At 39.0% G+C, this 19,131-nt stretch overlaps 1 protein-coding gene across 4 annotated transcripts in view; it reads left to right on the plus strand.

Annotated features, from left to right (window-relative positions):
* Positions 1-19,131, plus strand: part of LOC130921482 (transmembrane protein 198-like) — a 46,784-nt gene that overhangs the window by 20,588 nt on the left and 7,065 nt on the right. For 2 of the 4 annotated variants that reach the window (XM_057845442.1, XM_057845443.1), the window contains exons 2-4: positions 8,436-8,681; positions 14,509-15,084; positions 15,151-15,299. In XM_057845442.1, the coding sequence (XP_057701425.1) occupies positions 8,528-8,681; positions 14,509-15,084; positions 15,151-15,299 (879 nt within the window). In that variant the 5' untranslated portion in view covers positions 8,436-8,527. The remainder of the gene's footprint in view (positions 1-8,435; positions 8,682-14,508; positions 15,085-15,150; positions 15,300-19,131) is intronic. The other 2 variants (XM_057845444.1, XM_057845446.1) reach the window with 2 other exon arrangements.

Consider the following 19,131-nt stretch of genomic DNA (forward strand, 5'->3'; position numbering starts at 1 on the left):
AAAGCCAGGAAATAAATAACACTATTGGGAAAAAAAAAAAATTCAAAATGCTCTCTGGTATTGTTCAGGGGGCCGGACCAAATGTGGAGTCGGGCCGCAGTTTGGGGACCCCTGCCCTGCAGGAAATAAATAAAGCAAAATATTACTGAAGTCCAAACAACAGCTTTGTTAACGTGGTGATGTTCTCACATGACTTGGATAATAGGATTTTTTTGGGGAGAGCATATATTGATTTTTAACGCGCTCAAGTTAAAATGGATACCTTTTGTATTGTTTTAAGGAAATGCAGCCGTACCTAGACATGTACCAAAGATTCAAGAAAAAATATTTTTAAGAAGTTTTTCTATGCTTTTTTTTTTCCACTTCATATTACGAAAAAATATTCATCATATGAACCCGCCTCCTGCCTAGAGTTAGCTGGGATAGGCTCCAGCACCCACACGGGCCTCGTGAGGATAAGCAGTTCAGTAGATGAAGATATTCCATCATCCGAAAGATAATACATACTGTATTAGATAATTCCCACTAGCAGCAATGCAATAATGTAACTAGTTTTTGACTATAAATGTAAACAAACGAAATATACACAACGCAATGTGGAAAAGAATGCTCATGTCATGTATATGAAACAAAAGAGGAGAATAACTTGCAAGCGATGCTTTGGCAAGGCACAAACAGCGAGATGAAATGGGTAGCTACTAGCTAGCAATAGCTGTAGAAGTTGGCTAGTCTAGTGTTTGCTATGAGGTCAAGTTGTCATGTGATAACGTCTGTAACAGCTGTCAAGTTGCCCCGCAACTTTTTTGTTTCGCCAGCAAGCGGAGCTGTTGAATCGCTAAAGTTAATTTAAGTTTTTACAAGACGTGCAACTTAATATTTTTGTGTGCATTATTTTTATTTTCCCGTTGTCATTTTACAATTCATGGAAGTACATTGTTGATAATAATTCGTTGAAAGGTTAAACTAAAATGGTTACATTTCCAAGTTTAATTGCAGTGAACGCACAACCAATCAGGTCGCGTCCTGTTTTCCAATGAGGAAGTGAAAAGTCTGATGCAGCAAACTGTAGCATAAGCAGCACTAGCTCGTCCAAGTTGCTGAAAGTAAGCCATATAAAAGCTAAATAAGTCAAGTAGACTTTCCTGGTTGTTCATGAGCAGGCCAAAGTGGTATGTATATTTTCATTTGTGTTTTATATTTTGTATATGTTCATTTATTCAATTGTACATCACTTCATTGTATCACCAGTTCTACGGTGGGTCTGTGGTGAAAGCGAGACTACAGTAAACATCAGTTAAACAAGAACTCTCGAGCCTCCATTCGTGAACAAGCCGGTATAACGTCTGTAGAATTAGCTGTAACCTAACAAACAAGTTCCACATTAAAGAGGACATGACCGCAAATTAAAAGTTGTGCTTTAGTAGAGCTTGGAACGAATTAGTTGTATTTACATGTAAAATGTGATTCATTATACCAAAAAAAAAAAAAAAAAAAAATCATTACAAAAGCCACTTCGGAAAGAATTAATTTAGTATCTTGAGGTACCATTGTAGGACCATTTGATTTCTATGGTAATAAATACATCTGTTTTAGGTATTATATTCTGTATCTGTACCACTATCTTGATTTTGCTGGTCTAATTTGCTGTAGTCTGCGGTCTTGGATTCATATATTGTAGTCATAATGTTTTAGTGAACAACTTAAAATTAATGCTATTCCTGAGTTTATAATTTGTTGTCACCTTCATGATCTTTAAGTCCTGCTAAACTTTGGCAGCTTGATACATCTGCAAGCTGGACTATATTTTAGCGGGTTGATGTGTATTCAATTAGTTGCCGGGTGACTTGAGTTAATGTTGAAAATGTGGCGTAGAAGCTCAGTTGCTCGAGTTCTATCTTAAAGAGTGATCATGTTCCTCATTGTGAGTCCCCCCTCCCATTTCTCAGCTGCCATCTGAACACTTGGCTCCCAGTTTCAAGTAAACATTCGTTCTGAGCTCGTATCCTTGGTGCCCCAAGTCGTGGTTAGTTGAGTCCCCATTTCACGTGCGTGCTTTCCTGCAAGTGCTGCGAGAGGTCACAGCATGGGCCTCATGGTCTTTGTTATGGTCCACAATGGCTCTATTCTCCAACAGCGGAGAGTCCTAAAAGTTGCAAGACATTGGACACCATTGTGACTCATAGTAACATGATGCAGTTGCACAGATGCATGGGAGTGTCTGCGGGTGTTCATGTAGACTTAACTCAATTATTTCTCAGATGCTTTGGGAATGCTCACACGCAGAGTGTTACTTGAAGTCATAAAGTGACTGACATGTTCCAGCAGCAAAGTTAGCGTTACAGCAAAAAATGATTAATTTTATTAGATGCTCGTGATTCATTACATATTGGCACGTATAGTCCCTCAATGACATCAGATTTAACAAGAATGACAAAAGCCACAATTCAGTTCAACATTTTCTTTTATGGCTTGTTGGAAAGCCCAGTTCAAGGAAAAACTAAATGTTGTAAGTTTCATGCATGGATTAGTCTACAAAGTATTTAGCTTAACACAAGAATACTACAGATCGACCGATGATTAATAGTTAGAGGGTGCCGATAACCGATTTTTGGAGCCGATATTCATTTGCAGTAAAAGTGTAAACATTTGTGGAAAGAAATTGAATAATGCAAACACTGAACTTCATTGAAATATCTAAAGCATGTTTATTTAATCACACAAATAGAAAATAATAGCTCCAGAAGTGCCTAAAGTGCCAAAAGAAAGTTGAATAAAAGGTTAAATAAATGGCTCTCTGAAGTTTTTCCACAGAAAAGAAAGCCCTGATGACCTTGTCTAAGTATCATTGACCAAGATACTAAACCTCACATTGCTCCTGGTGCTGCATCACCAGTAGGTGGATGAGGATATAGTGTGAAGCACTTTGAGGGCCTTAAAAAGATGAAAAGGCGCAATAAGAGTTTAACTCCATTTACAATTACCATTTAACCAGGGGTAAAAGTGGACCGGAACGAGCCGGAACGGAGTTCAGCTATGAGTTTATTAGGCGGAACCGCCCGGAACGCCGGTTTGAACCCGCAAATATGACGGCAACTGTCCAAACATTGTTAAAAAAAACCCAAAAAAACTGTCATGCTGCCACACACACACACACACACACATCTCCAATAAGAATCTACTAACGTCAGATTTACATACACAAGTTTTAAGAAGAAGCCTAATAAAGAGCTTGTGTAGCATCATCCATTTCCACCGATATTTGTTATTCATTTATTTCTTCGACGTAGTTCGTTCCAGCGTCTCTCTCTCTGCCGCTGACAAATCACGTCGCAGGCAGCAAAAAATAAACAACAACATTGACTCCGTTTAATTGGCTGACGTACTGACACGTGATGAGCAAGGATAGTTATCTCTGATTGGTTCAAATGCACGTTCTTTCTCCCTGAGAGTTGGGTGCAAAACATGGGAATGAGATGAGTGGAAGAGGAGCCTGAGAGGGGCGGTTTGCAGCCAGAGCCCTCTCCGTTTTTTGGAAAAACAAAAAGAGGGGGGAAAAACAAGCTTGTTGAATTAAAGCAGTAATGCAACGGAAAATTGATCAGATCTTTAAGAGAAAGGAAAGAATTGATGAATTGTTTTTTAATCTTCCATGTAAATGTACACTTTGGACTTTTTTTTCTCTTTTTATTTATGTAAGGCTACTTATTTATGTCCTAATAATTAAGAAAAAAAGTCTGCTCTGTCTTCAAAATATTTTCCATTTCACTGAGCATAATGTATGTTATTTGTACTTATTTTTTTTGTTAATGGCTGTTACTTATATCTCTTATTTAAAGAAGTGATTGTTCACATTATCTTCCATTTTAAAGTGCATCCTATGTTATTGAATAGTTAAAATTGAGGTTTTGCTTTTAGATTTGCAGAAATGAAGGGAAAATAAAAATTAGATGGTGTTTTAGATGGAATTTTGTAAATCGGTGAAAAAATACAATTTTGAATGGAAATCAGTTTCTCATTTATGCCTTGTTCCAGTGTAATGCAGTAGCCTAATGCATGTGTTAAACCTTTCATGCATTCATTTTCTGAGCCGCTAATCCTCACGAGGGTCACGGGGGCGCTGGAGCCAATCCCAGCTAACTATGGGCAATATGTGGGGTACACCCTGAATCAGTTGCCAGCCAATCGCAGGGCACAAGGAGACGAACAACGATTCGCACACACAGTCGTACATAGGGACAATTTAGAGCGTTTGATCATTGTACTATGCATGTTTTTTGTGATGTGGGGGGAAACCGGAGTACCTGGAGAAAACCCACACAGGCACAGGGAGAACATGCAAACTCTACACAGGAAGGCCGGAGCCCGAGATTTAAACCTTGATTTTTTGCATTTCGATGGTTTTAGGATGTTTGACCAAACCCCCCACCCCCATTACAAAAAAAAAAATTTTTTTTTAAATGGAGTCAGGGAGTTCCAGCAAGAAATTCTAGCCACTTTCACCCCTGCATTTAACCAATCAAAGGACGGGGTGAATACTAGTGCAGGAGACAGCAGGCAGGAGAGAGAGGCGCAGCTGCATCTGAGCCGATAACCCAGTTTTAAATAGAATTTTTTTCATATCGGCCGGTCGGATTAATAAAAAAGACCGATAAACGTCAAATTTCCAAAAATAATCGGCCCGTCCGATAATCTGTCCCTCTAATCTATACCCACCTTCACAACATAAGGAAAAGGTATGGGCAAACATTTAGGAACATTCATTCATTCATTCATTTTCCATGCCGCTTTTTCCTCACGAGGGTCGCGGAGGTGCTGGAGCCTATCCCAGCAAACTATTTGATTTTTAAATCAAATAAGTGAGTATGATCTTCAGTAGTACGTGAGATAAAAATCAAGGCGTTTGTTAAAATGTGTTTATACAATGGGGCAAATAAGTATTTAGTCAACCACCAATTGTGCAAGTTCTCCTACTTAAAAAGATTAGAGAGGCCTGTAATTGTCAACTTGGGTAAACCTCAACCATGTGAGACGGAATGTGGAAAAAAAACAGAAAATCACATTGTTTGATTTAAAAAAAAAAAAAAAAAAAAATCCAAATTATTGTGGAAAATAAGTATTTGGTGACCTACAAACAAGCAAGATTTATGGCTGTCAAAGAGGTCTAACTTCTTCTAATGAGGTCTAATGTGGCTCCACTCGTTACCTGTATTAATGGCAACTGTTTTAACTCATTATCGGTATAAAAGACAGCTGTCCACAATCTCAGTCAGTCACACTCCAAACTCCACTATGGCCAAGGCCAAAGAGCTGTCGAAGGACACCAGAGACAAAATTGTAGACCTGCACCAGGCTGGGAAGACTGAATCTGCAATAGGTAAAACGCTTGGTGTAAAGAAATCAACTGTGGGAGCAATTATTAGAAAATGGAAGACATACAAGACCACTGATAATCTCCCTCGATCTGGGGCGACATGCAAGATCTCACCCCGTGGCGTCAAAATGATAACAAGAACAGTGAGCAAAAATCCCCGAACCACACGGGTGGACCTAGTGAATGACCTACAGAAAACTGGGACCACAGTAACAAAGGCTACTATCAGTAACACAATGCGCCGCCAGGGACTCAAATCCTGCACTGCCAGATGTGTCCCCCTGCTGAAGAAAGTACACGTCCAGGCCCGTCTGCGGTTCGCTAGAGAGCATTTGGATGACCCAGAAGAGGACTGGGAGAATGTGTTATGGTCAGATGAAACCAAAATAGAACTTTTCGGTAGAAACACAGGTTCTCGTGTTTGGAGGAGAAAGAATACTGAATTTCATCTGAAGAACACCATACCCACTGTGAAGCATGGGGGTGGAAATATGCTTTGGGGCTGTTTTTCTGCAAAGGGACCAGGACGACTGATCTGTGTAAAGGAAAGAATGAATGGGGTCATGTACCGAGAGATTTTGAGTGAATATCTCCTTCCATCAGCAAGGGCATTAAAGATGAGACGTGGCTGGGTCTTTCAGCATGACAATGATCCCAAACACACAGCCAGGGCAACAAAGGAGTGGCTTCGTAAGAAGCATTTCAAGGTCCTGGAGTGGCCTAGCCAGGTTCCAGATCTCAACCCCATAGAAAATCTGTGGAGGGAGTTGAAAGTCCGTGTTACCCAACGACAGCCCCAAAACATCACTGCTCTAGAGGAGATCTGCATGGAGGAATGGGCCAAAATACCAGCAAAAGTGTGTGAAAAGCTTGTGATGAGTTGCAGAAAACGTTTGGCCTTTGTTATTGCCAACAAAGGGTATATAACAAAGTATTGAGATGAACTTTTGGTATTGACCAAATACTTATTTTCCACCATGATTTGCAAATAAATTCTTTAAAAATCAAACAATGTGATTCTCAGTTTTTTTTCTCCACATTCTGTCTCTCATGGTTGAGGTTTACCCATGTTGACAATTACAGGCCTCTCTAATATGTTCAAGTGGGAGAACTTGCACAATTAGTGGTTGACTAAATACTTATTTGCTCACTGTATAAAATATATGAAATAGTTCATTTCAGGATTAAAATAATGAATTTATTTATTTATTATTTATTTAGTTTTATTCGTAATTTAATTTATATTGTATAGTATTATACATAATACAGTGAAGTTCCTTGATGTAAAAAATTCACATTTTTGTTTTTTACAAAGTATTGTACATTTGAACAAGTAACCTCGATGTGGCATCACGTGGACGAAAGGCGCACTCATTGATTTGACAAATTTAGAAGAGGGAGGGGAGGGAGCTTGAGACATGGACCCCTCCCGTCTTAAAATTGACAAAATCAATACCAAAATCAAGTTACTCGTTCTCGTATAGAAATGAGCATCTCATAATCAACGCAGTAAAGAGATGGTTAGTCAGTGAAATACCAACAGCTGAAGTAAAGCAGTGATTGAAAAGCTTAATTCAGGCAAGCACTATATTTTTTCTGAGTCATTTAAGACTCCATTGACGTGACCAAAAATTCTAAATAAAAAAAATCTCAGTTGTTAAATTGATGCCAATTGCATTTTATGAACTAATGTATATAAAACTCAATGAGTTATTAAGGCACACCATCAATGAGCAAGTTTATTTTTATATTTAGGGCACAACTGATTATCAGGCACATTAGTTTGGGTTTAATGAATGATGAGTGTGTGTTTTGATCACTTTACTGGAGCAGTATAATACCGCTTTTCTCCAACGAAATAGGCTCAAGATCATTAAGCACAAACAGAATTCATGCATAAAGCACACTGGATTATAAGGCGAACTATCATTTTGGGGAAAAAATAAAGGATTTTAGGTGTACCATATAGTCCGAAAAATATGGTGATTTTTAAATTCAAATGTACATTAAGTTATTTGATTCTAGCTCCAATAATAACCAACATTTTGTTTTGAATATGTTCACTTTCCTTTGATGTCAGGTTTTTGGGTAACGCAGATCATTAATGAAATACTCCAGCATCAAACATGTTCGTAATTGTTCTCAAGACTTTAGTAGTCACGTGCATGGTCAGGGTCTGATGGCTATGATGGAAAGAATTCCTCTCTGTTTGTGCATTGTCCATCAGCAGATATAAATCAAAAGCAGTAGAGGGAAACCAAAAAGTGCACGAGTCAGGAAACGTTTCTGACTAGGCCTCATTTTTCCCTGTAAAGTCATTCCCGGGAAACACATGAAAGTGCGTGTTTTTAGCCCTGACAAACCTTGAACTGTCAACGTGGAAAAACATACAGCATGAGGGAAGCTTCTTGTCGAGGAGCAGAGAAACGTCAAACGAGCTAGTTTAGCAGAGAAAGCCCTTGATAGTAAAGCAGCACCATATGCTGTCTGATCCTGTCTCTCGTAGAAAACGTGAGTTGCTTGTAATCGGATCCAGTCTCTGGTGAGCTCATGTCGGAGACCTGCCATGGTCCAACCCATAATGCCGCGTGTGGCTCCATCATATTCTGCAATCCGTTTAGTTTTAGCGGCATTAACTTTGTCGCAACAAAGAGATGCCTTTACCTTGTTATGTAAGAAGGAACAGAAAAAAACAAGTAAGAGGTGTCTCTATGTGTGTACTGATTGGTCATGAGCTTTAAAGCATTTTAATTTAAAATTGCATGCAAATGTATTTGCATAAGCAACACATGTAGCTCAACTTACCACACGTGGCTGGTCCACCGATATTACATGCCATTAAAGCATGGTAGAGTTCTACCCTTCAGTTTGAATGAAAGATTTTTGAGTTTTGTTTTGTTTTTTTCTCCCAAAAAATTCTTGTACATTTGGTAAGATTACATAATTGAAAGATGTTGGATGGGGTCATTGGATTTACTGTCCAAATGCGCATTTCTTGAACATTTTAGCATTTTCTATGTTTGTGACTGATTTCACACATAACAAATATCATTTCTCTTCATAGCAACCGAAGCAGCTCTGATGGACCTAAGATAACATCACCAGGCAGCCAGTCTACCTTGTGTCCTGGTCTTCTTGTGGACCTCCAATCCCAAAATGGCAGATCCCACCGAACTAAGCCCTGAGTCGGCAGGAGCTGGCATTGCCGTGGCTGACACCTGTAGTTTGGAGATAGAGAGGAAGTATGACATCATCCCTGCTGTCATCTGCTCCATGTGTTGCCTCTTTGGCATCATCTACTGCTTCTTTGGTGAGAAAGAATCCATTCTTGGCACACCAGTACACATGTTCATGTGATCGTAACCCCATAACACAATATTGCCATGTTATTTCACTAGCAATAATGATTTCACCATTTCATGCCATCATTCAATAGCTCTGAGTAATTCATTTACTCCCAGTCCAGATACTGTATATGTACAGTGGGGCAAATAAGTATTTAGTCAACCACTAATTGTGCAAGTTCTCCCACTTGAAAATATTAGAGAGGCCTGTAATTGAGAGACAGAATGTGGGAAAAAAACAGAAAATCACATTGTTTGATTTTTAAAGAATTTATTTGCAAATCATGGTGGAAAATAAGTATTTGGTCTATACCAAAAGTTCATCTCAATACTTTGTTATGTACCCTTTGTTGGCAATAACGGAGGCCAAACGTTTCCTGTAACTCTTCGCAAGCTTTTCACACACTGTTGCTGGTATTTTGGCCCATTCCTCCATGCAGATCTCCTCTAGCGCAGTGATGTTTTGGGGCTGTCGTTGGGCAACACGGACTTTCTACTCCCTCCTCACCCCGTGGCGTCAAAATGATAACAAGAACAGGGAGCAAAAATCCCAGAACCACACGGGGGGACGTAGTGAATGACCTACAGAGAGCTGGGACCACAGTAACAAAGGCTACTATCAGTAACACAATGCGCCGCCAGGGACTCAAATCCTGCACTGGCAGACGTGTCCCCCTGCTGAAGAAAGTACACGTCCAGGCCCGTCTGCGGTTCGCTAGAGAGCATTTGGATGATCCAAAAGAGGACTGGGAGAATGTGTTATGGTCAGAAGAAACCAAAATAGAACTTTTTGGTAGAAACACAGGTTCTCTTGTCTGGAGGAAAAAGAATACTGAATTGCACCATACCCACTGTGAAGCATAGGGGTGGAAACATCATGCTTTGGGGCTGTTTTTCTGCAAAGGGACCAGGACAACTGATCTGTGTAAAGGAAAGAATGAATGGGGCCATGTATCGAGAGATTTTGAGTGAAAATCTCCTTCCATCAGCAAGGGCATTGAAAATGAGATGTGGCTGGGTCTTTCAGCATCACAATGATCCCAAACACACAGCCAGGGCAACAAAGGAGTGGCTTCGTAAGAAGCATTTCAAGGTACTGGAGTGGCTTAGCCAGTCTCCAGGTCTCAACCCCATAGAAAATCTGCGGTTGCCCAACGACAGCCACTAAACATCATTGCTCTAGAGGAGATCTGCATGGAGGAATGGGCCAAAATACCAGCAACAGTGTGTGAAAAGCTTGTGAAGAGTTACAGAAAACGTTTGGCCTCCGTTATTGCCAACAAAGGGTACATAAAAAAGTATTGAGATGAACTTTTGGTATTGACCAAATACTTATTTTCCACCATGATTTGCAAATAAATTCTTTAAAAATCAAACAATGTGATTTTCGGTTTTTTTTTTTTCCACATTCTGTCTCTCAGAGTTGAGGTTTACCCATGTTGACAATTACAGGCCTCTCTAATATTTTCAAGTGGGAGAACTTGCACAATTAGTGGTTGACTAAATACTTATTTGCCCCACTATATACTATCTACAGAGTATGTGTTATTGTATTCAGTCGTAAAAGAAGAATCTCTAAAAAAAAAAAAATGTCAAACATGGAGTAACAACAATAGATATCCAATCAATTTTGATTGATCGAATAATTCCTGCCAGCTCTTCTCAATTAATGTAGATTGTACTTCTATTGCTGTCAATGGCAGACAAAGAGTTAATGAATACAGTGGTACCTCGACATTCGATCGCTTCGACACACCATCTTTTCGACATCTGACGTAAAATTTGACTCGCAATTTATTTTTGTATCCGACGATATGCCTAAAATACAACACCATGACAGCGCCGCAGATGGACACACGGCCGTTTTTCTTGTGAGAGAAATCAACACAGGTTCCAAGAAAGTTAGTGCAGGTGTTAAAACAAGGAAAAAAGGTGACGCTTGCCATTGAAATGAAGATGGAAATGATAGAAAAATATGATCGTGGGATGTGCATCCGTGAACGGGCTCAACAATACAGCCGTAGAATGTCGACGATCTCCACGGTCCTCCTCCGACCTCCGTTCGCTAGTCTTTATAAGTTAAGGTGACAATTATTATTGAGGTAACATCGCCTAAGAAACTGTCGGGTTTTTCTCATTTATTTCAAAACTTGTGCAACACAACAAGCCTACTGTCCACGGCAGTTGACTCATGACTGTGTTCTCAACAAAACATTAAAAGAGAAAGTAAACTCTCAACCGCACCTCTCCCTCTCTCTGTCACTTCAGTGATGCGGTGCGTTCAGGTACAGCACACAAAACATGTCCGCCACATTAGAACCCGATTCTTTACATTATTACAGGAATTATAATTATTATTATTACTTTTATTATTGTTTTTTTATTAATAATTTATTAGTTTTGCTATAATAGTTCCAGCAGTATTTATTAAGGATTTAGGTTGGTAGGATGTAGGTTTTGGGCTGTGGAAGAATTAATGGAATTATAATGTATTCTTATTCAAAAATCCTGCTCAACATACGACTATTTCAACTCACGAACACGGTCCTGTAATGAACTATCTTTGTATGTAGAGGTACCACTGTATATAATATGTACAAATATAATTGATGATTATATTTTTAATGATCAGAACACTAATGGTGTTAATCACCAATTTCATGACAAAGTGATATATCAATGCTTTGGACAATAATACAATATTTGTCGATATTACAAAGTCTGCCACGATTCAATTTAGGGAATCGATTGGCCAATAGATATGATGACCCAGATCAATTAAAACCTCCAGAATATGTATACTTGCTGTCAAAGTTAAAGCTTTAATGTTAAAGGGACAAACAAAATGCTAGCATAAATGACTTTTGTATTGTGTTTTGGTGAAGCATATTAGCATTTGAGTTATTGTTAAATAGTGAATTTGTCTCATTTCTTTTTATAAAGAAACCACACATACAGTGGGGAGAACAAGTATTTGATACACTGCCAATGGGTTTTCCCATTGACTGTGTATCAAATACTTGTTCTCCCCACTGTATAAACCCATTCATATAACAGGCTAGAGTCTGTTTTCAAAACAAACTCACATTCAAGCAGTAAATTGACATACAAGAGAGTTTGGTTTGAAATTTGATTTGGATTGTATTTATGAACAAGTCGTTGATAAAGAAAACTGATTCATTAGTCTGCCTCCCTCTATTCTGTTTTGTTGTCTAGTTTGTTTAAAGAAAATAAATGAGTCATTGACACAATTTAATCAGTGCTTTGCCAACAAGAAAAAAAAGTCAATCAGCAGCACTTTTTATTTATTTAAATGAACAGTTTAGTCTAATTTGTGTACTGAGAAATTCTTTTTATGTTTTGTATTCAGAGCATTTATTAAAAACTTGAACAAGTTTTATGTACTTAAAATAAGTTTTAGACTACAGTTAAGTCAGGAAGCTGTAATAATTTTATTTATTTTTTGTTTTAAGGAAAAGTCATCCATTTTGTCTTCATTGTTACTTACAACATGCCTAAAACAACTTCAATTTAAATTGTGAGGATAATTGAAAAAGGTATTTATCCAATTAATCAATTATAAAATTTATCATTAGTTGCAACCCCACAAAATATCCTAAATATTCTTGTTAATTAAACTTGAGAAACATGGGCTTTGTATGACGTAATTCTTACCTCTCCACACTGACACAGCATTGCATTATGGGGAATTATGCTCTGCAACTTCCGGCGACGTAAAAAACAGTTGTTCAGTTATTCCTTACAACCTGTGCAGTTCCCTTTGAACTGCTCCAAGCGGATCTAAACCTGGTCGTATATCCTCTACTGTCCAATGCAGGGCACTTCAGGGCAATTGGAACGTAGCTTCAGTCTCAGATGGAGAAAGACAGAAGCATATTGCATATGTACAGAAACTATAAAGAGTCAGTGGCTATTTTCTTAGCTCCTTTTTACCTGTTCGGACTGTATCAGCATTTATGTGCTGTACTCATGCCACGTTTGTCACGCAAGGGCGGTGCCCACAAGCATAGTACTTTTCTGTGTTCAAACATGTATATTCTCGGTTATCATAGTTATAAGAAATTTGTGATTTGCATTATTTAGATTATTTGAGCAACCATCTTTCACATGAAAGTCATTCATACTAGGTCTTATTTTTTCTATCTCCAGAGTAGGGATGTCCCCGATCCAATCACATGATCAGAAATCAGGCCGATCGAGCCGTTTTTCAGAGGATCGGATTTGGGGGAAAAGGATTCTGGTTTTTAATTTAAAAAAAAATACATACAGGTAGTCCCCAGTTTACAAACGAGTTTCTTTCCTGTGCTGGCGATGGAACCCGGATTTCCGCGTAAGTCTGGATTAACCCTTTAAATGCCCCAAAACACCCTGTTAAAAAAAAAAAAAAAAAAAAAAAACTATCCAAAACATGTATTATACGTCATGTCTAGCTAAGTCCTAGCTAGACAATGAGCTTATCTCCCGAAATGACTGTCAGACGTCCGTGTGGTTTGCTGACTTCATTCAGCTGCTCATGACATAAACACTGGCTGAATGAAACTAAAATAAAATGAAATTAAATCAGTCTCATCTTCAATAACAACGATTCAAATTTGTGTTTTCAAGTTGCTGCTGATGCAGCAATTACAAACGATTCATATGAATCAGTTAGCGTCCCCACATCATCAAAAACAATCACATAAACTCGCCCCAAGTATTTGACCACAATTGAAAGCCCACAATAAACGGTACAAAAGGGGTTATATACAGCAATCGCGTCTGGATATTTCACAGGCAACAAATGTGCACGCAGGCTGTCACCTCTGTCACTCGGCTGCTCTGTGTGTGCGAGTTGGGCGGGTGCGTCTGTAAAATTTACAGACGTGCCCATTTACAGTGTAAATGCGCTCGCTTCCAGTTCTACACTTCCTGCACCAAAATAAAAGCAAGCATTACAAAACAAAAGTCAACATTTTAAAACAGGGGTCCCCAAACTATGGCCCGCGGGCCGGATAAGGCTAACCTCCACATTTGGTCCGGCCCCCTTAACCATTTTAAAAACATTTTTAATTTATTTTTTTCAATAGTATTATTTATTTCCTGGCTTTTTTCTGTGAAGAACCCAGAGAGGGTTATTTGGTTATTATCTATTTGATTAATAGTGTTATTATCATATCTTATCATGATATCTAAGAAATTTCAATGTCATATCAATTCATGATATGATATATGATATGATATATCATATCATTTACTTTTGTTCCGTGAAGAATCCAGAAAGGGTTATTTGACTGTGGCTTTCTGAAAAACAATACATTTTTACATTTAGGCACTCCTGCAATCGTCACTTTTTCTGTTACAAACTGACCCGCCCCTCATCAGAGAAGGGAAAAGATATGTGGCCCTCACAGGAAAAAGTTTGGGGATCCCTGTTTTAAAAAAACAACAACAACAACAACAACAACAACAAAAAACGATGAGACACAGGCGTCGTAAAGTCAAAATCGCGTAATTCGGGTTTGTTGTAACCCGAGGACTACCTGTATAATACTCCGGAGGAAGTACTGTAAACAGTATAGTACTGTAACATGCTTGGAACTTAAGTTCAAATGGAAAAAACATGATAATTTCGGTATCGGACCAGGAGTCAAAATCAGGTGACCTGACTCGGATGAAAAAAAAAACGCAATCCGGACATCCCTAAAGCTTCAGCAGCGATCAAAACTTACTTCTTAGCAGTGATGTTTTTATTATCAACAAGTCCCTCATCTTGTCTTGCGCATCCTCTCGTAGGTTACCGCTGTTTCAAAGCGGTCATGTTCCTGTCAGGTCTGATGTTTGGCTCCATCATCATCTTCCTGCTGTGTCACAAGGAGCACGTGCTGGACACCCAACTCAGCGTGGAGGCCAGCGCCGGAATCGGACTGGGCATCGGCTTGCTGTGCGGCCTGGTGACCATGTTAGTGCGCAGCGTCGGACTTTTCATGACGGGCCTCTTGCTGGGCCTCCTCTTGGCTCTGGCCGCCCTGCTGCTCACGCAGCAGTTCTACGCACCCACCACGGTGTGGGTGCCTCTGGGTGCGCTGTTGGGCTCGGGCATGTTGTTCGCCGTGCTGACACTGCAGTGGCAAAAACTCTTCACCGTCCTCTCCACGGCGGTGTTCGGTGCCGCCATCATGACTGTGTGCGCCGACTACTTTGTGGAGATGCTGGCTTTGGCCACATACGCATACGGATGCCTGCGCCTCTCGCCCGGCCCGCCTCTTTGCTGGTACAGCTGGGTCATTCTCGGTATCTGGCCCGCCCTCAGCATCATGGGAGTCCTAATCCAGTGGAAATTGACGGATGGCAGCTTCTCCCACACGGATGGTGAGCATTGAAAGCATGATGACGATTGCCTGACCAAGCCGCTCTAACAGTTTCTCTCCCTTTTAGTGGTTTTAAGTCGGCGTCAAAAAAGAGTGCAGCTGATGCGCATTAGAGAGAAGGACAGCAGGAAGCGGCAGCAGGCAGGTGGGCAGGAAGGCACGTACCGCCGTAAAGCCACCCCAGTCAAACGTTACGCTGGGGACCTTCTGGCGCCGGTCAGTGTCACCCAACATGGCGTGTGCTGTGGTTACTCTCTATTTCACACCTTGTCTCCATAATCTTTGATTTACTGCACCTAGGCCTGTCGCGATAAAAAAAATTAGTAGGCGATATATTGTCTCATAAAATTATTGCCGATACGCGATATTATTGTCAATTTTTTTAAACCAATTCAACCACTAATGTATTGACAATACATCTTTTAAATCATCCATTCCAATGCAATAAATTGTTATTCTTAAAGGGTATGACAACACCTGGGGAAATGCTAATATTCCATCATTTATCCATAAACGGATGCCTTTTGGATTCATTTCATGCCACTTCGTGTAAGTACACACATCGCAACACCAAGAAAATGATAGAAATTTGGATCGACTGTCAAGCTAAAAGGACCCGCCCACGAGATCCCGGAAATCTAGCATATTGTGTGCGTGACGTCACAACTAGGAAACAACCGGCTCAGTGCTTAGTACTGAATGGCGGCGATGATAGCAGACAATTTTGTTTCCAGTTGCAGCGACGAATCCGACGTAACAAACATTCTTCTAATGGTGACGAGGAGAGTTATGAACCTTTCTTTGGTGTTTTGGGTTATCAATTTGAGCCCAAACGAAAGCCAATGCAGCCTAATGAAAAGATCATTGAGAGGAGCAATCACACTGATGAAACACAGGTAACATCGTGTGGGAAACACCGAATGGTTTGTTTTGCATTTCTTTTAGGGAAGCTGATACACCGTGAACGCAAAATAATGTAATGTATAGAATAATTATCATTTATTGTGCTATCATAGGTTTTCGCTCTGCCAACAGACACAAATATGAATGGAATTTGAGGATTTGTTCTATATATTTTACAAGCGATAATTTATACATGTGTCCAGTCCTATATCCAATGTGTGATATGTTTTTATTATAAAAGAGTACTCACTCTGGCCATTTTGAGCTTGGCAGCTTCGCTCCTTTGGTTAGCCTGGGGTGGTCTCATCAGAGCCAGTCGTCGTCTTTCTTGATATCTCGGGACATTTAGGTGGCTGCGCGTCTATGGTGGCTGCTTTCATCAGCAATTTCTTAGCAAAACCTGATTTCATTTGTCCATAGTTTGAATAGCTTTCAGGTGTAAAATGTGCACCACACAAAACCGTGCCGGAGGCTGGGTCTGCAAAATTAGCCCTCTTAGCACGGACGAACTTTACTCATTGTCTGCGTAGTCCAGCTCTTTTTCTCGCGTTCGGGAACTCATGGGTACTACATTGCGACGAATGGCTATTTGTAGACCACATAGCATGACAGGTTTGAACCATTTTAGCGATTTTTTGATAAAACACGAACGCAACTCTCTCGTCGATAAACAGCGATTGCACCTGCCTCAGCCTTTCGTTTCCTTGTTATGATGTCTCCGCCCCATTCGGCTGTTTCCAGAATACTTTCGGAAATGTTCGTAATTTTTTATCTATTTTCGATAATTGCTCATGAATGCGATTTATTTTTTTGGTTAACTTTAGTAATCTTTGTTATCTTGCCACATAACCGTTCTATTGATAGCTCACTGCCCCTTAGTGTTTTAATACCCTTTAAATAATTACAAACTATATTAAAAATAACAAATATTAAAAAAAACACACACACAATGCATAAAAAGTCATTTGAAAGCTAGCTAAGTGCAAAATATGAAATAGATGAGAAACCCAATGCCATTTTTTTCTCGGCTAACTAGTCCATCAAAAGTCTTTATACAGTATTTGATCCAAAATGACGGTCATCTTGTTCTGTTAAGTGCACGTTAGCTAAATTGAAGCAAAATTATTCATTGCCAATCAGGTTTTTCATAAAGGATGTCATTTTAAAGCTATTCTTAGTGTAGAATCTGAAGTATGTGTGATTAACTCCAGAAATCGTTATTTATGTTGAGCATGAGATGCTTTTATTTTGAAATGTACACTAGAAGTACGTTCGCTAAGCCGCTAACTGTAAGATTTACACTCCGTAAAAGAAGTGCAGTTTTCTTTTCGCCATGCATGTCGTGTCAATAATAGATTTTTTTTTCTTTTTTTTCATTGGCAATTTGTTTTTAACGACTGATTTTTTTATGTTTGAAGTGTCACCTTTTAACAGAGTTTGACTTTTGTGGAATGGGGCGCGTTTTTCTGTCTTACCTAGTGCAGAACTAGACGCCGCATCCTTTTTGACTGAATATTCCAGTCAGGAATATTTATAATAATACATTGAAAATAAGCGTTTTTATTGTTTCCCTTTTTATTTTTTAGCTGCTTAGGAGAGCTTTGCTTTGTCCGAGATCGTCATCCATTGAGTATGGTACACCCGGTGGTGGCTCTGTTGTACAATTAACGTCTTTAGTGGGGCAAACTGAAACTCTGCTCACCATTTTGGCGGTGATTTCCGGCATTTCATGGTCCACATCTTCAATCCTTGGTTCTCGCTCAGTAGTAGTTGTTGCTTTTGAAAGCTTAGGTTTAAAAAAAATCATATCCATCTTGCCAATTTTGTCCTCAGGTGGTTTTGGCTAAACAAAGCAAATGACCGTCTCTAAGGTGCTTGTAAAATGATCTGTTCTAAAAATAATTTTACCCATTTTAAAAAAATGTTTTTGGTTTCATTTCATTCATTTTTGTTGTTTTATTGTTTTACAACTTTTATAGACAACATTTTACCGGCAAAGTCGTAATTTTAAATTCTTATATAGGAAAGATGCTAGTACATGATCTGTTCTAAAAATAGTTTTGACCCATTCTAAAAAAAATTTTTTTTTTGTTCATTTCAGTCATTTTTGTTGTTTGTTTTATTTAGTGATGCACGATAATACATTTCTCAACCGATATCGATAACCGATAATGTCCTGCCCCTTCCACCTGATAACCGATAATGTCACGCCGATAATTCTATTCAAATATGTATGTAAAATGTTAAAGTATATAAAGATCAAATGTTACTGTGCAAAAATGTAATTTAGTGCTATTTTTTTCCACATCAAATGTGAACAAGTAGTAAATTTCAACATCTAAACAATGGTAATGACATTGTGTAATGGTAAGCTTTTGGCAACAATTACTTAGAGAGTAAACACCCAAGTTACAAAAATGACTTAAAAAGTAAGCCATTCCTAACATATCACATTACTACACTGCAAAAACACCTCCTTAAAACTAGCATAATTGGACAAAACTGTTGATTGCGCACATTTGGAGGCTAAATCAAGTATATAATTATCGGATTGCATTATCGGTTGAATTTCGTTTTATCTGGATTATCTGTGTGACGTCATAATTGCCTTTATCGGCCGATAATTATCGGTGACCGATATTATTGTGCATCTCTAGTTTCATTGTTTTACAACTTTTATAGACACCATTTTACTGGCAAAGTCTTAATTTTAAATTCATATTTAGGAATACCAATTATATGTAATGGCATTTTCGGCCACCAGGAGGGGCTATGACCCCCGGCCCCACCCTTAATCCCCGCGTATGCTTTTAACCGCAAGTTTGCGTTTTGGAGAAGACTGCCAATGTTTTATAGCAGGCTAAAGTGCTTAGTACTTTGCCTTTTTTCTCCATTAGCCTCGATGTAGCAATGCTAAAATTTTACAGTGTTTAATATAGATGTGTTTCCTTCTTTTGTATGTCTGAACTTTAATTCTACGGCGTATTGATGACCAATAAACATCTGTGAAATGAAACGAGAGTCTCATATGCCATCAAGACGCACGTGTACACACATGCAAAAATGTATGTACGCACATGGTGATAAAATGCAGCCGTAGAAATGACCGCCCTCATTTTTATTTACCGTGCGATAAATGGACTTA

Source organism: Corythoichthys intestinalis, chromosome 9, assembly GCF_030265065.1.
Source record: "Corythoichthys intestinalis isolate RoL2023-P3 chromosome 9, ASM3026506v1, whole genome shotgun sequence".
NCBI classification, from domain to species: Eukaryota; Metazoa; Chordata; class Actinopteri; order Syngnathiformes; family Syngnathidae; genus Corythoichthys; species Corythoichthys intestinalis.